The 18809-nt window shown below is 40.4% G+C and overlaps 1 protein-coding gene across 1 annotated transcript in view; it reads left to right on the top strand.

Annotated features, from left to right (window-relative positions):
• Positions 1-4090: 4090 nt before the first annotated feature.
• The window catches only part of LOC115136054 (calpain-5-like), a 75853-nt gene continuing 61134 nt past the window's right edge, over positions 4091-18809 (top strand). The window contains exons 1-2 of the mRNA XM_029671424.2: positions 4091-4336; positions 10720-10885. Coding sequence (XP_029527284.2) covers positions 4245-4336; positions 10720-10885 — 258 coding nt within the window. The 5' untranslated portion in view covers positions 4091-4244. The remainder of the gene's footprint in view (positions 4337-10719; positions 10886-18809) is intronic.

Genomic DNA, 18809 nt, shown 5'->3' with positions numbered 1-18809 from the left:
ACCCACTCGCCGTTGGATCCTTACAAGGAACCCTGACTTACGTCCCCGATATCTCCGTATCTTTGATGGGGATGTGGGCCTTGTCATGTGTCTGAAGTAAATCCTTTGTGTCCGACTCGTTAAAGAAAAAATCTTTGTCCAGTATGAGGTGAGTAATTACAGTCCTGATATCTAGAAGCCCGTTTTGGTCGTACGAGACGGTGGCAGAAACATTATGTACAAAATAAGTTACAAATAACGCAAAAAAACCACACAATTGGCTGCAGTTTTACGGTCTCCTAACCATTTCCTCCGGTGCCATGGGAATGTTTTGACAATGTTGAAACTGGTGATGTATGTTGCGGGACAGAAAATAGGCTTGTGGGCTAGCAGACTAAAGAGGTTCATTGTAGCTTGGCTAGGTAAGGGACTTCGCTGCATGGTCTGTGTATCTTTACTACAAGGTTCTGTAATATTACTGCAAACCAGTAACTTTCATATTTTTAAACAAATGTCTTTCTCATAATAGTCTCGCCATGAAGGTGATCATCACTGAGGGGAGAGGATGTAGTAGGCATGGTACTGTCTGACTCTGTACTGCTGGTATACATCTGATTTGAGCCAACAGATAAGTGAGATGGATTGGAATAATAATGCAGGAAGAGTAGCTTCCAGTCTTTACCAAAATATTACAGGTGATATGTTGTGGTGTTGGAGACTGTCTTGCTCTTGAAGTAAGCTTAGATGTGGAGAGGGAGGAGTGTGAAGGAGAGAGGGATTTTCACTCTATAGCTGAATGTTCCAATATCCTCTTGTATATGTATTCTAAGAGCTCAGTGGGTCTGGGCAACTTAACCTTGCTCCTCCACAGTCTGAAGACTTGATTCGAAACAACCCCTGCTGAATGTTGACCAAAATCTTCCCAAGGCTGATTCATTATGTTTACTGGTCATTGCAGTGTAAGACATGTCTTTATCGAACTCTGCAGCAGTGGTAGACGCTAATAGAAAGCGATCAGATCATTTTCTTAGGACCTTACACACGTTGAACAGCTTTGATTTGAAACTCATGACTAGAGAGTTTTTGAAGGCTCTTGTTTGAGAGACTATGTGAAGATACAATAAAAACGCGTGGACATGTCTTCACATGGTGATGGGAACACTGATAAGGAAATATCTTTCAGCTGAGAAAGAATGCCACCTACAAACTGGCTGACCTTAACGAGTATATCAGATCTTCTCCTTCCAGCTGTGGAGGAGCAAGGTTCATTTGACGTCTCACCTCACATGAGATCTGGATCATTGAATTACTTCTCAGTTCCTAGTGATCATAAGAGCATCCCCTCTTTTAGCCCAGAGAAGTTGGATTTGTTGCTGACACCCCTTCATAGAGTTTCTTCATCACTGGAACTTGGCAAGTGAAGTTCACTGGATGGTGTTGGAACTAAATGCCTGCATACAATCATTAGCTTGTGCACTAGTTACGTTACTGATGGACTTGACCAGGAATCCACTCACTGTTTGTGTGGCATTTCTCTTGATGTCTTCACTAGATATTGTTTTGATAGACAGACTGGTCAAAGATACTTTGGCCTTACTGCTGATAATGTCACTGGGACTTCGAGCTGACAACCATGACTTTACTTGGTGATGGGACTCTGGAGAAATTACTCTCTAAAATATTGTCTGCTCTCATGTTTGCTTATCAGGGCCTCAAGATCTTCAACCATGCGATATCCACCCCAAAAATGATCATCTCAGTGAACGGTTGAGTTTCTAATTATAGTCATTTCAGCAAAATAACTGATTGCTGTTCTATTATGCACCTGAATGTTTCCTTTTTTTGTACGATTTTCTTATAACATTTGAGTTTACAATACAACACATACGAACGACAATATCACACAAAGGTCAATTACATTACATCTGCCCAGACCCACATGTGCACACCCCCATCTCCAGTGCACGCATCACTCTCTGCCATATGGCCTCAAACTGCACCATTTTGTTTCTCTCCGCCGCTCACGCACTTCGAACATTTAGATAATAATACATTTGTCCTTTCCATTGTGTTAATGACAGAGGATTGGTTGATTTAAAAAATAATAATAATAATCTCCAGTTTTTATGTATATGTTTTTCCAAGATGATTGATGGGAAAATTATCGTCCAACCAATCGGGTATTTAACTGCACCCTCGTATGCCATGTCTTGAAATATGCAGACAGACGGATTCAAAGTAAATTGACATTGTATTACTTCTCACACCCAACTTTTTAACTACATCCATAACTTTTGGACTATATAACATTCCCAGAAGGCATGGATTATAGAGTCATTGTTAGTTTTACACTTAAGATATGACTCTGCCGTTGTGCTGTAGAATTTGTGAATTTTGTCTCTTGTCTAATACATTCTATACGTGAGCTTATACTGGGTTAAGCGTATATATTTTAGTGAACTGTAATTTAGTTATGTTCCAACATTCCCTCAGTCTTGTGCCAATATCCATTATTTTTAAGTCTTGGTTCTAATAGTAGTCAGATAGATAAACTCTCTGCAAGGTTTCTTATAGCTTACCTATCATGTGAATATAATTTTCTGATTGAAAAAGGATTCCCTCAAGATTGCTGTGATGTCCAAAGATTTCAAATCAAAATTGTGATATATAACTTTTAAGTTGCTTGTATTTTAAAATATCTGCATTGGTCAATCCAAAATAGCTTTTTAATGCTTTCATGGAAATAAGTATTTCCTATTACCAAGTCATTTACCCTTTTTATACCTTTAGTTTTCCATGTGACCAATTTATTGGTGAATTCTGAAAAGCTATCCAAGGATTGTTCCATAGAGGTTTTTAGGGAGTGATATTGGTTCTTGTAGAATACGTCAAATGTTCAATGTTATAGTGTTCTTAACTTTGAAGTTGATAATGTTCTTAGCTTTATCCTTTGAAAAAACATAAAAAGATTCTGAGAATGAGCATAAGCGTTTTCAAAATGTACCCATTGTTCCTCTTTAGTGCATGTAACACATACAATTGCAAGTCTGGAAGGTTAAAACCACCCTCAGACATAGGAAGATGTAAAACTTTATTTTTTGTTCGATGAGTTTTATTTGCCCATATAAAGTCTTTATGACCGTGTATACTTCTTTTAAAGAATGTTTTTGGTGGGGTAATTGGTCTTGCCTAGAATAATTATAGAAACTTTGGGAGCCATGCCATTCTTAAGAGATGCATTCTACCTGTTAGATTTATGGGAAGATTTGTTCACATTGTTGAGTAATGGGATTGCTGTAGATCAAGGAGTATTCTCTTATTCTTATTGCCATTATTTTGTTTTTTTTTCTCACGTAAATTTTATATCCTGAGATTTTAGAGTATTCTGAAAATATTTTTAGCTGGGGTGCATTGAGGTTTCAATATTGGTCAGGTATATCAAGAGATTGTCTGCAAATAAGTTTACTTTATGTTCACCCATACTGATACCTGTTTATATTTGGATCCTGTCTAATTCTTTCTGCAAGCGCTTCAATTTCACCTGAACATTTTCCACTGACGTTTATAGAAAACGTGTTGATTAATTAATTATTAAGAAATGATTAAGATGTGATGTTTAATGCAATTACAAGGTAAAATAACTTGAATGCTTCAGATGACGAGGTCACTCAGAACACAGACAGGCAGATGTGGAGACTGGGAGAAGTTCCTATAGGATCAGAAGAGAAAGATCTGAGCATTCATAATAGCAGGATCTAACCATATTTTCTAGTCTCATTTAAGGAGTGAATAAATATCCACAAGTAATTGGGGATTCAAATGGATTTGTTAAGGTGACTAGATCTCTAATTCACACACACACAACTAGAACATATTTCCAGAAGTAAATGTGTGTGTGTGCTTGTTTAGTTGTCTAAAAGTATTTTATGCTAGTGGAAGAAGTAAGCACATTAATGACTTGCTCCATTAGAAGTGTCTGCCAGAAGGCTATCCAGTAAAACAAACACTTATTACAAAGTAAAGATAATGATATGAATATTGTTAAATAGAAACATGTTTAGTATGCCTAACATTAGCCTATAGACCTGTTATTCAGATTCATCAACTTCTCTCCAATCAATTACATTTAGGCTTTAGGCCTATTAGCTGTAGATTGCAACTCAACCATATACATGACCGTGTAAGTTCTTGAACCTTATCTCCGAGCTCCAGCCATCTACCCATTTGTGCTTGTGTAGTGTGGGAGAGAGTAGGCATGTGCCAGCATGGGGGGTTTTCCACTGCAGTCACGATCGAGACTCCTCTGCACCATCTGTGTCACATTTGGCCTCCAACTGCAACCTCATCATTTCCACAGGTATTCAGCTGATAAATGTAATCAGTGAGTCTGAATTTAATCAGTTGCCTTCATCAATATTAGGTGTAGGCTATTTATTTCATTATGACAATATCAAATGTAGGTTTATCCATCAGTGAATAGGCTATTGATGGCAGCTGTTGGTGATGGTCTCTATGTGAAGTAGATTTTTAGCAGATGTGAACACCTCTAAAAAGCTAAATTAATAAATAAAAAAAATGGTGATTAAGCATCGACAATTGTTTTCCAAAGGTATGTATACTGTAGGTCAGGATCCTTATTTATCAAGCATCTCAGAGTAGGAGTGCAGATCTAGGATCAGGTTCCCCCTGTGCATGTAGTCTTTATTATTGTGATATAAAAGCCAAAACTGACCCTGAATCAGCACTCCTACTCTGAGACGCTTGATGCACATGGCTATTGGAAAGGTTCACAGCTCTGAGGGCATAAGCCCTATGAGTCTGAAGGCTGTGGGTGCATCCCAAATGTCTCCCTATTCCCGATATAGTGTACCTTTTATTGACCAGAGCCCATAGGGACTCTATAGAGAGTCCATAATTGTCCATTCATATTATGAATAAATGGAGGGAAGCAGAGTGTGGGTATGAATCGTTCACTGGTTTAACGGTCAGATCTAGAAGTTGGGAGCTTTGATTGACAGCTCAGGTGTTGTGCAGCTTATTCAGGTGTTGTACAGCTTGTTTTTCGTAATTTTCGCAAATGTATTAAATGATATACATGAATATCTAATTGACATAAGCATTCACACCCCTGAGTCAATACAGAGAATTCAGAAAGTATTCAGACCCCTTGACTTTTTCCACATGATGTTATATTACATGCTTATTGTCAAATGTATTATTGTTTTTTTCCCTCATCAATCTATACCCAACACACCATAATGACACAGTAAATGCCAAGAGTGTGCAAAGCTGCCATGCAGGCAAAGGGTGGCTATTTGAAGAATCTCAAATATAAAATATATTTAGATTTGTTAAACTTTTTTTGTTACTACATGATTCCATATGTGTTATTTCATAGTGTTGATGTCTTCACTATTATTCTACAATGTAGAAAATAGAAAAAAAGTTTTAAAAAACCCTTGAATGAGTAGTTGTTCTAAAACTTTTTACCGGTAGTGTGTATAAAATATTACATTACATGACATTACATTTCATAACATTTCACCAAATGCATTTTGTGTGTTCCCTCAGGCCACTACACCACTATCACATATTTACAATACAACATCCATGTGTAAGTGTGTGTGTTGAATGCGTGTCTTATCGCGTCTGTGCCTGTGTGTGTGTCTCTTCACAGTCCCCGCTGTTCCATAAGGTTTTTCATATCTAATTTTACTGCTGACATCAGTTGTGGAGTAGAGTTCCATGTAGTCATGGCTCTATGTAGTACTGTGCACCTCCCATAGTCTATTCTGGACTTGGGGACTGTGAAGACCTCTTGTGGCATGTCTTGTGGGGTATGCATGGGTGTCCAAACTGTGTGCTGGTAGTTTAAACGGACACCTTGGTGCATTCAGCATTTCAACACTTCTTACAAAAACAAGTAGTGATGAAGTCAATCTCTCCTCCACTTTGAGCTATGAGAGATTTACATGCATATTATTGTTAGCTCTCCGTGTACATTTAAGGGCCAGAACAGTAGTCCAGGTGCGACAAAACTAGAGCCTGCCTAGTTGATAATGTTGTTAAAATGGCAGAGCAGCTCTGTATTATGGACAGGCTTCTCCCAATTTGACCTACTGTTGTATCAACATGTTTTGACCATGACCGTTTACAATCCATGGTTACTCCAAGCAGTTTAGTCACCTCAACTCAATTTCCATATTATTTATTACAAGATTTCGTTGATGTTTAGGGTTTAGTGAATTATTTGTCCCAAATACAATGCTTTTAGTTTTTAAAATATTTAGGACTAACTTATTCTTTCCCTGCCATCCATTTTGAAACTAACTACAGCTTTTTGTTAAGTGTTGCAGTCATTTCAATCGCTGTAGTAGCTGACATGTATACCTGTAGACACATTTGCTTTACTCAAGGCCAGTGGCATGTCATTAGTAAAGATAGAAAAAGTAAGGGGTCTAGACCTGATTCTACCTGGATTATGTTGGAGAGGCTTCCATTAAAAAACACCCTCTGTGTTCTGTTAGACACATAACTCTTAATCCACAATATAGCTTTGTTTAGGGTTGTAAAACCATAAGGAATACGTTTTTCCATCAGCAGATTGATCTATAATGTCAAAAGTCACACTGAAGTCTAATTAAAAAAACAGCCCCCACAATCTTGTTTACGCACCTGGATTGTACAACATTTGCCCATTTATTCTATAAAAAATTCAAGCTCTGTCAAATTGGTTGTTGATCATTGCTAGACAACCATTTTTCAGGTCTTGCAATACATTTTCAAGTAGATTTAAGCCAAAATTTTACCTAAACCATTCATGAACATTCATTGTCTTCTTGGTAAGCAAGTGTAGATTTGACCTTTTGGAGGTTATTGTCCTGCTGAAAGGTGAATTCATCTCCTAGCATTTGGAGAAAAGCAGACTGAACCAGGTTTTCCTCTAGGATTTTGCATGTAATTAGCTCCATTACGTTTATTTTTTGTCTAGAAAAATGTCCCGGTCCTTAACAATTACAAGCATAACAATAACATGATGCAGCCACCACTATGCTTGTGAATATGGAGAGTGGTACTCGGTAGTGTTGAGGCAAATCCAATACAACAATTTCTATTCAGGAAAAAAAGGTTAATTGCTTTGCCACATTTTTTGCAGTATTACTTTAGTGCATTGTCGCAAACAGGATGGATGTTTTTGAAATATTTGTATTCTGTACAGGCTTCCTTCTTTTCACTGTCAGTTAGGTTAGTATTGTGGAGTAACTACAATGTTGTTGGTCCGTCCTCAGTTTTCTCCCATCACAGCCATTAAACTGTAACTGTTTTAAAGTCACCATTGGCCTCATGGTGAAATCCCTGAGCGGTTTCCTGATTTGTTATATTGATACACCATCCAAAGTGTAATGAATAACTTCACCATGCTCAAAGGAATATTCACTGTATGCTTTTTTTACCCATCAACTTAAAGGTGCCTTTCTTTGAGGCATTGTAAAACCTCCCTGGTCTTTGTGGTTGAATCTGTGTTTGAAATTCACTGCTCGACTGAAGGATCTTACAGATAATTGTACGTGGGGTACAGAGATGAAGTAATCATTCAAAAAACATGTTAAACACAATTATTGCACACAGAGTGAATCTATGCAGTTTATCCTGAACAAAAATATAAACTCAACATTTAAAGTGCTGGTGCCATATTTCATCAAATAAAAGATCCCTGAAATGGTCCATATGGACAAAAAGCTTATTTCTCTCATTTTGTGCACAAATGTGTTTACCTCGCTGTTAGTGATTATTTCTCCTTTACCAAGATAACATTTTTTTTTAAATGGAACCTTTAACTGGGCAAGTCAGTTAAGAACAAATTCTTATTTACAATGACGGCCTACCTTGGGTAAACTGCCTTGTTCTGCCTTGTTCAGGGGCAGAATGACAGATTTTTACCTTGTCAGCTCAGGGATTCGATTTAGCAACCTTTGGGTTACTGGCCCAACGCTCTAAACACTAGGCTACCTGCCACCCCAAAATAATGCCGCCAAGATAATCCATCCACCTGACAGGTGTGGCATATCAAGAAGCTGATTAAACAGCATGATCATTACAAAGGTGCACCTTGTGTTGGTGACAATAAAAGGCCACTAAAATGCCACAGAGGTCTCAAGTTTTAATGGAGCATGCAATTGGCACGCTGACTGCAGGAATGTCCGCCAGAGCTGTTGCAAGATAATTTAATGTTAATTTCTCTACCATAAGCCGCCCCCCAACGTCGTATTAGACAATTTGGCAGTACGTCCAACCGGCCTCACAACCGCAGAACACTTGTAACCTCTGTGGTGGCAATTCTAACCAAAAGGAGAGAGACTGTATTCTTCAAAACAACTTTTATTAAAAGATTTGCAAAAATGGAGCAGTTAACTATGCACTTCAACAGTTGTGCAGTTTAAGGCCCAACGAACAGTGTCGGCTCTCAACTTTTATAGAGAAGTACATCCTTTTTGTATACATGGCAGTCAGCAGACAGTGTGTAAAAGACAATTAGTTGTCTGTGCAGATTTCGGATGGCTTGAGGGTTCAACCGTTAAACTGCATTCACAACAGTAAACACTATAATATTGCTCCTTTCTGCAAGTTTCCATACGTGTGACTTCCTGTACGTAGTAAACCCATGGGATGTCACATGCTACGGTCGCATCCAAACGGATCTTGGCTATATGCCCAGTCTTATGACTAAGTCACACAGAGACAAGTTTGTGTCAGGTTGGAAAAAACACTAGCATATAACAAGACACTGTTCTTTAAGCAGTAAAACACGGGATAGCATGACTAATTGTGTCATTTTCCACACCACCTCGCCAGCCCAGGACTTCCACATCCGGCTTCTTCACCTGCAGGATCATCTGAGACTGAGATCATCTGGCTGCACCCCTGCCAAGTCATGTGAAATCCATAGATTAGGGCCTAATGAATTTATTTGAGTTGACTGATTTCCTAAAATGAACTGTAATTCAGTAAAATCTTTGAAATTGTAGCTTATTGCGTTTACATTTTTGTTCAGTATATTATGTGACATGTTAAGCACATTTTTACTCTATAGGCAGATGTGTGTAGGCTACTGTAGTTAAAATGTCCAAATGTCTAGCCTAAATCTGCATTATTAAATTGGGTTAAATTTCAAATAATTCCTTATTCCTCTGTGAGATTATGTACTCATCCCTTGATATGAAAGGCTTACTTCACTCATCGAAGTTAATATGATTTTAAAACCTTTTTAGAGATTTGATTTGGCATTCCTCCATTTTCTGTTTTTCTGTGATCATTTCCTGTGATCTCATGTCTCCGGAGACCACTTCAAGATCAGCACAAGAAAATGCCGTAAAGCTTTTTTATTATGGAAAAAGGATTTGGTTGATTGACTTGACATTTTGACGGCCTGTATTTCCTTTGATTAAATGTTGTATTTAATTTTTTATGAAACGCTGACTTTTTCTTGTGCTGCTGTTGCATTACAAGCCCTTGTCAGAAAAGAGAAGTTGAAAGAAGACAGGTCAGACTGAGCTTAAGAGTACTGTAGGGTGAAGTTGCCCCTAGACGCCGATCTCGGGTAAGTTTTTAGCATTTTCCCCACTAATGGTTAAGGTTAAGATAAGGGGATGGGAAGCTGATCCTACATCTGTACCTAGATTAAAATTCACCCTGGAGCGAGGTTCAAAGCTAAAAATCATAAGGATGGGGAAAAATAAACTGGATGGTCTATGTGCTTCTGTATTCAACTTCCATTCTTCTTATCGTGTCTCATTTTATATTGCTGTTGGTGTTTCAGAATGACTTTTGGCTGGTATTGAAGTGTGCGGTCTGTTTGGTTGACAGTTTGCCTCTAAAAGGCTTCTGGCATCTATCTTTTCCATGCTCCTGTAGTGAACGATCTGTCTGCAGTTCAGTTCTGCCAGTGTATTCCTGGGACATTTGAGATTGAATCGACATCAGACAGACAATGTTACGTGATTTTAAAGAGAAGTAGCCTAACTACCCTCACCTCACCTCTCCACACACACATACACACACTCCTCCTCTTCACATTCTGGCCCTCTATAAGATCTCATTACATATCCTGCTCCCAATGCAAAAGAGCAGTGTGCCTTATTTAACCGAGTTGCTATGCAGAAATCCATCCCATTGGTTTATTTCCCAATGGCCTTTAGATTGTCTTTGTAGGATTAAGCGCGATTAAAAAATATAAAGAAACCAGCTGTGTAGCTAACAGATAAGCCTTTTGATTAGTCAGCTCATTCTATACAAGCCTGTTGGAACTGTATGTACTCTGTAGGAAATTTGGTAGCCATTTTGTTTCGTCACTGGCCAGTAGCAAATCTGAAGTGTCAAATTAACCTTGAAGAGAACATCCTGCTTCGTCTCCATGGTGATTTGTTGAGTCCTTGATCTCCTGTCACATCGTATGGCGAGGTCCTCAACAGCTCGTTGCGCTGGGACAACAAGTAGAATAGCTTGTTTCCTCAACAGCTCTGTCGATCTATGTTTATTTTCTGCTATTATGGACTCTTGTATCACAACTTTTGATACATGCGTATGTGTATTTGTCCTTAGTGTAGCCTACCCAAAAGGTAAAATGTAATAACATTGACACATGCTAATCTTCAAGGATATAAGAGACCTGTTGGTAGGAGACCAGTTCCAGGTCACTAACAGAGCCCCCTGTCTCCTGCGTGTGGTCCCTACGGGCTGTAGGATGTTCTCGTCTGTGAAGGCCTTCGAGGGGCAGCAGTACTCCACCCTGAAGAGGCAGTGCCTTGCCAGCGGCCTGCTGTTCGAGGACCTGCGCTTCCCCGCAGTGGATGACACCCTCTTTTACCAGGGCAACAGGATCGGACGTGTGCACTGGAAGAGACCCCGGGTGAGTGAGCTACTTCTACTACTACTACTTCTTCCACTACCATAAAACATTTTTTTTTAAGACTGCTGAAGCAAGCACACCATTTTTCTTTCGAAAATGTATTCGTGGTTTATTTGGACAGAGACATAAACACCTTTTCAATACGTTGCACTATAGTGTGTATAGCTCATGCACATTTTCTACACCTGTCCCTAGATGGTCTTTTCTCCTCACGTTTACACTTACATATCCTTTTCACACTACTGAGGCGGGCTGTGTTGGGCTGGCATGGTCAGCAAATGTTGTGCTATTTAGTAGACTGGAGCTAAACACACACACACTCACTTCCTGTGTAAAACCACAGACTATGAAGAAGGAGAAGATAGTAGCCAAAATATCGAAACGTATATTGTTTTTTTTTGTGAAGGAGAGTATTTAGATTTGTATTGATTTATACAGGGTAGAAGTAGACTGAGATGGACACAACACCGAAAATGGCACAGTCGTGGATCGAACCCCTGCCTCCCGGGGAAATTTGTAATCAAGGGACAGCAGCACTACCACTAGACCAGCCCCCAGGACAAATACATTTCATGTTAAATCATGTTATTTTATAAGGACCCCTAGTCCCATATTGGGCACCTCTGTAGTTCTTAATGGGAGCTGCATTTTTTACCATATAATTTGCTGAACAGCTTCACTCACTCAGAATAGCAAAGACATCTGGTTTGTCAAGAACACTGACTCTGTTGCGTGTGTCTGTGTGTGTGTGGAGTCAGATGTTCCCACGGGGGGACCAAACCAACACCAGCTAAAAAAAACAACAAGCTAAGCTGGTGCCTAGGGCCAGACAAAGTGTTAGGAAGTGTCCAAGTCAATTATCCCTCCCTCTCTTCTCCCTCTCTCCTCCTTCCCAAACCCCTCTCCTCTCTTTCCGCCCAGAGTGCCGCTCATTCCAGAGTCCCAGAGCAGCTAGACATGAGAAGTGTGGTGCGGCAGGCAGCATTCATTACGGTGATATCTGGGTCACACAGATGGCCTGTTTGGGTCTATGTGGCGATGTCAGCCTGTCATTTTACAGCGTTTTGGTGGTTGGCGTGGGGTCGCTTAATGACTCAGCAGAGAGGCATGGAGAATTGAAAGGTGGAAGGAGGAGAGCTATTTCCACCTCCAGCTCTCTATGACACAGGATATTCCAATTTCTTTCTCTCACTTTTTATGGTGATTGTTTGTAAGTGAGGACTTGGTGGACTGTATATTCTTTAGGTTAGGTTTTACTTTATGTGTTCGCTCCCGTGTGCTGGTTAGGGCACAGATGACAGACATGTATCAAATCAAATAGTATTGTCACATACACATGTTTAGCAGATCTTATTGCGGGTGCAGTGAAATGCTTGTGTTTCTAGCTACAACAGCGCAGTAATATCTAACAAGTAATATCTAACAAATTTCAAAACCACACACACAATTCACACAAATCTAAAGTAAATGAATGGAATTAAGAATATATAAATATTTGGACGAGCAATGTCGGAGTGGCATTGACTAAAATACAGTAGAATAGAATACAGTACGTACATATGAAATGAGTAATGAAAAATATGTAAACATTATTTTAGGTAGGATTCCAGTTGAGGTGGTTTAATAACGCCGAAGATGCACAGGCACGGAACAGCACCACACAGTGTATGGAGGGTCTAAGGCACTTAGTGGTCTGAAAACCTGCCTCAACCAAAGAGAGAGAGTGTGTGTGTGTGTGTGTGTGTGTGTGTGTGTGTGTGTGTGTGTGTGTGTGTGTGTGTGTGTGTGTGTGTGTGTGTGTGTGTGTGTGTGTGTGTGTGTGTGTGTGTGTGTGTGGTCTGCAAGTAAAGAGATAAATAAAGATACAATAGTGACTGACAGAATACAATCTCCAATTCACATCTCTTATAAACAATATGCAATGCTATAACATGCCTATGATGACTTAATGCTATACAGGACCATTCAGCGCAATTAAAGTGATTCTGACTGTACTCATTTGAGATCAAAGGGGTGCTGCCACACGTGTACTACAAAGCATAGCACCATCCTCTTCAGTACAGGGCTACAACTGCACAATGAATTTGAATACCTCTAAACAGTGAAATACGATGTAATACCCATATGTTAATGTACCATGAACCTACATTACCATTCAAAACTTTGGACACACCTACTTACTTCGTTATTTTTACTATGTTCTACATTGTAGAATAATAGTGAAGACATCAAAACTATGAGATAACACACATGGAATCATGTAGTAACCAAAAAAGTGTTAAACAAATCAAATTTGAGATTCTTCCAGGAAGCCACCCTTTGCCTTGTTGACAACGTTGCACACTCTTGGCATCATCTCAACCAGCTTCATGAGGTAGTCACCTGGAATGCATTTCAATTAACAGGTGTGCCTTGTTAAAAGTTCATTTGTGGAATTTATTTCCTTCGTAATGCATTTGAGCCAATCAGTTGTGTTGTGACACAAGGTATGGGTGGTTAACCGAAGATATCCCAATTTGGTGAAAGACCAAGTCCATATTATGGAAAGAACAGCTCAAATAATCGAAAAGAAACGACAGTCCATCATTACTCTAAGACATGAAGGTCAGTCAACACAGAAATATTTCAAGAACTTTCAAGAAGTTTCTTCAAGTGCAGTCGCAGAAACCATTAAGCTCTATAATGAAACTAGCTCTTATGATGACTGCCACAGGAAAGGAAGTCCCAGAGTTACCTCTGCTGCAGAGGATAAATTAATTAGAGTTGCCAGCCTCAGAAATTGCAGCCCAAATAAAAGCTTCACAGAGTTCAAGTAACAGACCATTCTCAACATCAACTGTTCAGAGGAGACTGTGTGAATCAGGCCTTCATGGTCTAATTGCTGCAAAGAAACCACTACTAAAGGACACCAATAAGAAGAACAGACTTGCTTGGGCCAAGAAACACGACCGGTGGAAATCTGTCCTTTGGTCTGATGAGTCCAAATTTTTGGTTCCAACCGCCATGTCTTTGTGAGACGCAGAGTAGGTGAATGGATGATCTCCACATGTGTGGTCCCCACCGTGAAGCATGGAGGAGATGGTATGATGGTGTGGGGGCTTTGCTGGTGACACTGTCAGTGATTTATTTAGAATTCAAGGCAAACTTAACCAGAATGGCTACCACAGCATTCTGCAGCGATACGCCATCCCATCTGGTTTGTGCTTAATGGGACTCATCATTTGTTTTTCAACAGGACAATGACCCAACACACCTCCGGGCTGTTAAGGGCTATTTAACCAAGAAAGAGAGTGATGGAGTGCTGCGTCAGATGACCTGGCCTCCACAATCACCCAACCTCAACCCAATGGAGATGTTTGGGATGAGTTGGACTGCAGAATGAATGAAAAGCAGCCAACAAGTGCCCAGCATATGTGGGAACTCCTTCAAGACTCTTTTTTGGTTACTACATGATTCCTTATGTTTCATTTAATAGTTTTGATGTCTTCACTATTATTCTACAATGTAAAAGAAATAGAAAAAATCCTTGAATCAGTAGGTGTGTCAACTTCTGACTGTTACTATAAACAATTACAGGGCATATAAACAACGCACTGGGGGACATTATCCTATACAAATAGTTAAATGTCCGAAATGATATGACAACCAAAATAGAGCTAGCCAGCTCACAATAGCTAGCTCGCAGTAGAAACTACTACTATGACGTTATCGTCGTAGAGTGCATCTTCAGATATAAACACCTGAAAGATACTGTATAATATATTTACATACATGTAAACAAAGATGCACACTGGCCTTGGCTAACACAATGATGGCTAACTGGTGAGAACACAAGGATGGCTTGAACTTTCTCTCAATTTACATTTCTCAAGTTGATCTTCTTCTCTGAGCTGGCGATCGCCCAGCATGCTCTGCTCCACTTCCCTCGCGGGCAGAGCTACAGCTCTGATGTGATGAACTAACATTACTGATATGATTAACTGCAATTACTTCACAGCCTTTTGTACATTGCTTTCCTTTGATGGTTTTGATGTTTTTTTGTGTTTCTCGTTCTCCCAGGTCAATTTCAGTTGAGGTATTTCAGTATTGAGGTATTCCAGTTGAAGTATTTCAGTATGCAGGTATTTTAGTATTGAGATATTCCAGTTGAAGTATTTCAGTATGGAGGCATTTTAGTATGCAGTATGCTTTTCAGTTGCAGTATTGAGGTATTTCAGGCAAGATGCTACAGCTCAGCCTTTACACCATAGTACCCTCCAAGCTCATCATTAAGCTCGGGGCCCAGGATCTGAACCACGCCCTGTACAACTGGGTCCTGGACTTCCTTATGGGCCACCCCCTGGTGGTGAAGGTAGGAAACAACACCTCCACTACACTGATCCTCAAGACAGGGCCCCTTGTGTACTCCCTGTATACCCATGACTGTGTGACCATGCACGCCTCTAGCTCAATCATCAAGTTTGCAGACGACACAACAGTGGTAGGCCAGATTACCAACAATGACGAGACAGCCTAGGTGAGGGTGCCAGGAAAATAACCTCTCCCTCAACATCAACAAAATTAAGAAGCTGATGGTGGACTTCGGGAGACAGCAGAGGGAGCACGCCTCCATCCACATCGACGGGGCTGCAGTGGAGAAGGTGAAAAGCTTCAAATTTCTCGGCGTACACTTCACTGACAATCTGAAATGGTCCACCCACACAGACAGAGTGCTAAAGAAGGTGCAACAGCACCTCTTCAACCTCAGGAGGCCGAAGAAATGCACCATTGAGAGCATCGTGTCGGGCTGTATCGCCGCCTAGTACGGAAACTGCACCGTCTGCAACCGCAGGGCTCTCCAGAGGGTGTTGCGGTCTGCCCAACGCATCACCAGAGTACCCTGCCTGCCCTTCAGGACATCTACAGCACCCGGTGTCATAGAAAGGCCAAGAAGATTATCAAGGACCTCAGCCAGTCAAGCCACGGCCTGTTCACCCCGGTTTCATCCAGAGGACGATGTCAATACAGGTGCATCAAAGCTGGGACCGAGAGACTGAAAAACAGCTTCTATATCAAGGCCATCAGACTGTTAAATAGCCATCACTAGCCAGCCTCCACCCAGTACTCTGTCACTAGCCGACTACCATCCGGTTACTCATCCCTGCACCTTAGAGGCTTCTGCCCTATGTACATAGACATGGAACACTGGTCACTTTATAATGTTTACATACTGTTTTACCCATTTCATATGTGTATATATATACTGTATTCTCGTCAAGGCTCATCCTATTCAACTATTGCTGTACATATACTATTCTATCCTACGTATTCTTCAGATACTTATTATATGCTTATTATAGCAAGTACAGTCTGCATGTGTAGGTGCTTATTGAGGTGTCCCGATATCTTTTCCATCTGTTCAGTTATCTGGTTTTAATATCCATTCTAGAATACCCTTCTAACCAATCAGAAACTAGTATTCAACAATGCTGTGGTATAAATATATTTATGCTCCAGACTCTGACATTGCTCGTCCTAATATTTCTATATTTCTTAATTCCATTCTTTCACTTTTAGATTTGTGTGTATTGTTGTGTATTGTTAGATATTACTGCACTGTTGGAGCTAGGAACACAAGCATTTCACTACACCCGCAAAAACATCTGCTAAATACTGTATGTGATACGACCAATAACATTTTATTTGATTTGAATGGTCTGAAATAGGCCTTCCTCAATATTGAAATACCTATCATTATTGAGGAAGGCCTATTTCAGGCAATTTCAGTCATAATTTCACTTGAGGTATTGATGTTTTAATGTGTAACAGACAGAAGAGGTGGGTTCTTGTCACGCCCTGAACATAGAGAGTCTTTTTATTCTCTATTTTGGTTAGGTTGGGGTGTGACTAGGGTGGGTGATCTAGTGTGTTAATATCTATGTTGGCCTGGTATGGTTCCCAATCAGAGGCAGCTGTTTATCATTGTATTTAGGCAGCCATTTCCCCATTGTGCTTTGTGGGATCTTGTTTTTGTGTAGTACCTGTGAGCACTGCATTTGCTTCACATTTCATTGTTCTGTATTGTTTTAGTGAGTTTCATTTATTTAACATGTGGAACTCTACGCACGCTGCGCCTTGGTCCGTTGATTCTTACAACAACGTTTGTGACAGTTCTAGTGAATTAGATATTAGAGTACACACCGTGTTTAGTGCTTCGCTTGTTTAAATAGCACTTGGGTATGTTTACGGCTGCAAGTCAAGACAGAGCAGGCAGGCATAAATAAGAGGCCGCTATAAAATTCTCCCCATCTTTCTCTCTCTCTCTCTCTCTTTCTCTCTCTCTCTCTCTCTCTCTCTCTCATTAGCTCTGTACCTCTCACCCTGTCTTTCTTTCTCCTGCCATCCCTGTCAGCCTTCTCTCCCTACTACATCCACTCCCTGGCCTCCAGATTAGTTGTGGTTATTTATGACATGACTGACAAGCAATAAAATGTCAGTGCCCATTTGGAAAGTATTCAGACCCCTTGACTTTTTCCACATTTTTTTGTTACAGCCTTATTCTGAAACGGATTAAATATGTATTTTTTTTCTCATCAATCCACACAAAATAGCCCATAATGACAGAGTAAAAACAGGTTTAAGATTTGTTTTGCAAAAATAATACAATTAAAAAATGAAATACCTTATTTACATAAGTTTTCAGACCATTTGCCATGAGACTGAATATTGAGCTCAGGTGCATCCTGTTTCCATTGATCATCCTTTAGATGGTTCTAAAACTTGATTGGCGTCCACCTGTGGTAAATACAATTGATTGGACATGATTTGAAAAGGCACACACCTGTCTATTTAAGGTCCCATGGTTGACAGTGCATGTCAGAGGGAAAATCAAGCCATGAGGTCGAAGGAATTCTCTGTAGAGCTCCGTGACAGGAGTGTGTTGAGACTCAGATCTGGGGAAAGGTACCCAAAAAAATGATGCCGCATTAAAGGTCCCCAAGAACCTCCATCATTCTTAAATGGAAGAAGTTTGAAACCACCAAGACTCTTCCTGGAGCTGACCGCCCGGCCAAACTGAGCAATCGGGGATAAGAGCCTTTGTCAGGAAGATGACCAAGAACACGATGGTCACTCTGACAGAGCTCCATTGTTCCTCTGTGGAGATGGGAGAACCTTCCAGAAGGACAACCATCTCTGCAGCCTCCCACCAATCAGGCCTTTATGGTAGAGTGGCCAGATGGAAAACCACTTAGTAAAAGTCATATGACAGCCCGCTTGGAGTTTGCCAAAAGACACCTAAAGGACTCTTGGACCATGAGAAACAAGATTCTCTGGTCTGATGAATCCAAGATTGAACTATTTGGCCTGAATGCCAAGCGTCACATCTGGAGGAAACCTGGAACCATCCCTACGGTGAAGCATGGTGGTGGCAACATCATGCTGTGGGGATGTTTTTTAGCGGCAGGGACTGGGAGACTAGTCAGGATCGAGGGAAAGATGAATGGAGCAAAGTACAGAGAGATCCTTGATGAAAACCTGCTCAGATCCCTCAGAACGTTAGACTGGGGCGAAGGTTCAGCTTCCAACAGGACAATGACACCAAGCACACAGCAAAGACAACACAGGAGTGGCTTCGGGACAAGTCTCTGAATGTCCTTGACTGGCCCAGCCAGAGCCCGTACTTGAACCCGATGGAACATCTCTGGAGAGACCTGAAAATAGCTGTTCAGCGACGCTCCCCATCCAACCTGACAGAGCTTGAGAGGATTTTCAAAGAAGAATTGGAGAAACTTCCCAAATACAGGTGTGCCAAGCTTGTAGCGTCATACCCAAGAATACTTGAGGCTGTAATCACTGCCAAAGGTACTTCAACAAAGTACTGAGTAAAGTACTGAGTTCAGTTTTTTTATTTCTAAAAACCTGCTTTTGCTTTGTCATTATGGGG

The sequence above is a fragment of the Oncorhynchus nerka genome, linkage group LG10 (assembly GCF_034236695.1).
Source record: "Oncorhynchus nerka isolate Pitt River linkage group LG10, Oner_Uvic_2.0, whole genome shotgun sequence".
NCBI lineage: Eukaryota > Metazoa > Chordata > Actinopteri > Salmoniformes > Salmonidae > Oncorhynchus > Oncorhynchus nerka.
Note: the sequence above shows the minus strand (reverse complement) of the source record. Positions and strands in the feature narration are given on the sequence as shown.